Genomic DNA, 4,062 nt, shown 5'->3' with positions numbered 1-4,062 from the left:
ATATTTAAGAGTATAAAAGATCTAATATCAGAGTGATTTTGCCCAACAGTATTAATTTTTCCAATGCATGCAATGGTATTTAATATACTAAGAGCACTCTTTAAAATTATAATAATTTATGATTTGTTGTAATATTTTTATATTAGATGCAGTAATTAATAGTTATTTAAAAATAATATTTAATATGATAACTTTGAAAAATGTTCCTAGAATACAGTCTTTAGAATCTTTTAATATTTATACCAACAAATTAGTAGTTTACATATAGCCTTAAATAGCTTGAACCAAAAGGTCAAAAGAAACCATAAACCAAGAGGTCAAGGTCTCTTTCATGGAAAAGTGAGCATCAAATTCGGAAAATGTTATCCTAAGTCAACCTATAACTTCTTCCGGTGAATGGCTGGAACTTTTCTTCTTCTGTCTTCATATTGGTTTCCTCTTGCCGACCCTTTCTCGATGGTTCATCCGTTGAGTCTTCTTGAGATTGAATAACATTGGAACCAAGCACAACTTTCTTTGATCCGCATGGCTTTCTTTCAGCATTCATCATCCAATCGTGATCATCATCAACTGCAACCTGTTCTGTCACAGGTTCTCCATCCAGGCGCCTTGCTATGCCGTTGAACGCTTTGAACTTGACTGTTTCTACCTCGATTGGTTGCTCTTGTTTTTGAAGTACTTTAGCCTTTTTCTGTTTCTTTTGGGGTGGTTCATAATCCAATGGGAGAGCAAAATCAACTTCACAATCTGTATCAATGATATTGACGGCCAAAGAGGGTTTTGCTTCAACGATATCGATGTAAAACTTGATGTCGTTATGCATGATCATGATGGTATCTCCGGTAGTCAAGCAACAGAAATCTCTGAAAGCTTTTTCCAACACCGCCTTGGGGTCAGAGAGTTGCATGAAATTCTTGGTGTGTGGTTGAAGCTTCAAGAAGGTTCCTTTGTCAAGAGAAGCACTCTTCAGTGTTACAAGCTCTCCTTCCTCTAGCTCCATGGACTCCATCATAGGCGCCGGTAACAACACGAAACCCTCATCTGAAGTAAACTCAAGAACTCCGCAATGAGAAGTTTTGCCTGTTACAGGATTGCACAGCTCGAAAAGCCACGCAGACTCCACACGTTTATCAACAAGAGAGTCGAAGCAGAAAGGGGCATCAGAATTCTGTTACCAAACTCAACCCTTGATGCTGAACACCGGTAGGTAAGTTGGAAAGAACTATCAAGCTCCATGGCTGCAGCAGCAGCGGCGGCAACAGCTTCAAGATCAGACCGCTCCATTGACAGGAAAAACAACGGATAAATCGGAGATCACAAGGAAAAGCTTCTAAATATTAATGCAATACGATCGTCGAGATTACGAAGATGAAAAGTGTGGGAAGCAAAGGCAATAGTGGTACATATAGTTGAAGAGACTGAAGAATCCTTGTTGCATTCAATTTGAGGTTTGGAGTATTTCTTTTCCATGTGTTATTATTATTAGGTGGGCTGCTCTTTCTTGCTTTATCAAGACAGATTGTAGTGTAAAATACCCTGCTTCTATGTCAAATAAAATAAAGTCGGTTTATTTTTTTCTTCTAATTACATGGCCTAAATCCTTTTAGTTTTATATTTCTTGATATCATCCTAATGTAATTAACAATTAATGGATCAAATAATCACCAAAAAAATGAAGAATTAAGGGTTATATTTCTTGAAACCTATCACGTCATTTCCTTAATTGAGTCTAACTTTGTTGTTCACTTACGTGCCTAGATTCCCCAAAAAATAAAAACAAAATGCAAGCGTCTAGGACTCTTTCATACTTCTTGATTATGTTTTCCCCATGCAAATTTTACAGTCTTTTATCAGGTAGACGGTAAACTGGCCTGGCAAGCAAGTGTTCGGCCCTTGGAGCCGAAAGCCCAAATTTCTCGCTCATGCTCAAGTCATTAGGCAACATGCCATTGGGCAGCTCCCACTCAAAACAGTGCACCAACTGAGCCAGAGCAAGGCGAACAGTCGTCAACCCTAGTTGCAGTCCTGGACATCCCCTACGACCCGATCCGAATGGGATGAGCTGAAAATCATGTCCTCGAAGGTCTACGTTGCTACCAACAAACCTCTCTGGCAAAAAGTCTTCAACATTGTCCGACCATACATTGGGATCTCGCCCAATTGCCCAAATATTTATTAAGATCCGTGACTTCTTCGGTATGTGATATCCATTGATGGTAACGTCCTCCATGGATTCATGTGGAATCAGCAATGGTGCAACTGGATGCAACCTTAAGCTTTCTTTTATAACCATGTCCAAGTATGTTAAGTTTGCTAAATCTGCCTCTTCTACCATTCTATTCATCCCAACAACAGCTTCTAACTCCTTTTGGAGACGAGATTTTACTCGCGGGTGCCTTATGATCTCTGCTAGTGCCCACTCAATGACTACTGCCGAAGTTTCCAGTGCAGCTGCAATCATGTCAAGAATTATGGCTTTGATATTTGTTCGATCGATTATGTATGTTTGCTCTTCATCGTTAGGATTCATGGGCTGATTTAAATATGAAAGCATGAAATCCACGAAATCCCTGTGCTGTTTTTGCTGCCCTTTGTTCAGTTTTTCATGCTCATCAATTATCTCCTCCAAGAATTTGTCACAGGCCTTTCTTACTGACTCAAAGCGTTGTCTCAGACCCTGGGGATCAAGCTTGTGGGGTTAGATCTTACTTCGACAGAGAAAAAAATTTCTTTAGACCGTGTAGAACTTGATTGAAATCACGGAAAGACAAGCAAGAAGAGATCAGTTGTGTATGTGAAGACATACCTGAAGATCAAGTGGAGCAAGGAAAGGCACAAAATCAGCCAAGTTGAAAGTTCCTAATAACCTGATGCCCTCATGAATAAGCGGCTTCAAGTCGAACTTATCATCTTTACAGCGACCTAAGATCATCCTATACATGATATCCTCTATAAGTTCTCCCACCTTGGCGCTGAGGTCGACCACCTCGCTTGCTGCCGCGGCATTCTTCAGCAACTTAACCAAAGACTGTAGCTCCGTCCTCCTTTTCGGAGCGAAGAATTCGACTTTTGATGCACTGAGAAGTTGCAGAGTACACCATTTCCTAACAGTGCGCCAATATGACCCGTATTGTGCAAAAGCCAAGCCCTTGGTACCGTATGACAAATACTCAGAGCCTTGGACCTTAGGCCTGCTATCAAAAATGGTATCATGGGTCTTGAGGAATAGCTCAGCTGCTTGAGGTGATGATACCACGATTGTCGGTACATACCCTAGCCTTATTGACATTATGGAACCATATTTTTGGGCTAAGTGGTGAAGGGTTCGGTGTGGGAGCTTGCCAAGCATGTGGAGGTTGCCTATAATTGGTAGTGCCCAAGGCCCCGGAGGAAGTTTTCGGTCATTTTTAGAGTGTTTTGGTTGCGAGGTGGAACGTAGGATGTAAAGTACAGAAATTAGAGTTGCAAGGAAGGCTAAGAGAAGGGCATACGTTGAAGGGCACATAGTAGCTTGAGAAGGAGCTGCTTGGGTTGAATGGTAAGAGATTATATTTAAATATAACTAGACTATGGCCGGTGCGTTGCAGAAGGGCCTCAATATTCCTCTCTTTCTGCTTCAAAATTTTATCTCTTTTCTGTGGAGATAAGCTCTCCACATGGCTAAATGAGGGTAAGAAATAAGAGCGCAATTGAATATTCATGAAATGGAGATAAAAACAAAGAATAATATTGAAAAAATACAAAAACAAAGATAAATTTTTTAGACAAAACATTAGGGAATATCGATTTAGTAGTGAAGTGAACAATGAAAGTGTTGATGGACTCATGTATTTGTAAACTTAGGATCGAAGCCGGTGGTGAGGAGATTGAATAAAAAAAATAAACAATTAAATCAATGGATCTCCTATCATTCAAAGGTCCAAAAGGAAAAGGTTCGAAACCAAATTTAGAGATAAGGCAAGCCAAGATGTTTCAAAAAACGGGGCCTAAATATAATTTTTTTTTGTTTGCATATGTCTATTTGATTAAATATATTAACTCGACTAATTACTTAAATTCGAT

At 39.7% G+C, this 4,062-nt stretch overlaps 1 protein-coding gene and 1 pseudogene across 1 annotated transcript; both read right to left on the bottom strand.

Moving 5' to 3' along the window:
• Positions 1–223: 223 nt before the first annotated feature.
• On the bottom strand, positions 224–1,528 carry LOC18604099 (ubiquitin fusion degradation protein 1 C pseudogene; annotated as a pseudogene).
• Positions 1,529–1,673: 145 nt separating this feature from the next.
• Positions 1,674–3,550, bottom strand: LOC18604098 (cytochrome P450 CYP736A12-like). The gene is made up of 2 exons (XM_007036430.3): positions 2,807–3,550; positions 1,674–2,677 (listed from the first exon to the last, which is right to left on the bottom strand). Exons 1-2 carry the CDS (start codon positions 3,503–3,505, stop codon positions 1,838–1,840), a joined length of 1,539 nt encoding a protein of 512 aa, XP_007036492.3. The 5' UTR covers positions 3,506–3,550; the 3' UTR covers positions 1,674–1,837.
• Positions 3,551–4,062: the final 512 nt, after the last annotated feature.

The sequence above is a fragment of the Theobroma cacao genome, chromosome 3 (genome assembly GCF_053813885.1).
Source record: "Theobroma cacao isolate CCN51 chromosome 3, ASM5381388v1, whole genome shotgun sequence".
NCBI lineage: Eukaryota > Viridiplantae > Streptophyta > Magnoliopsida > Malvales > Malvaceae > Theobroma > Theobroma cacao.
The sequence above is the reverse complement of the archived record's forward strand: the minus strand, read 5'-3'. Positions and strand labels throughout refer to the sequence as shown.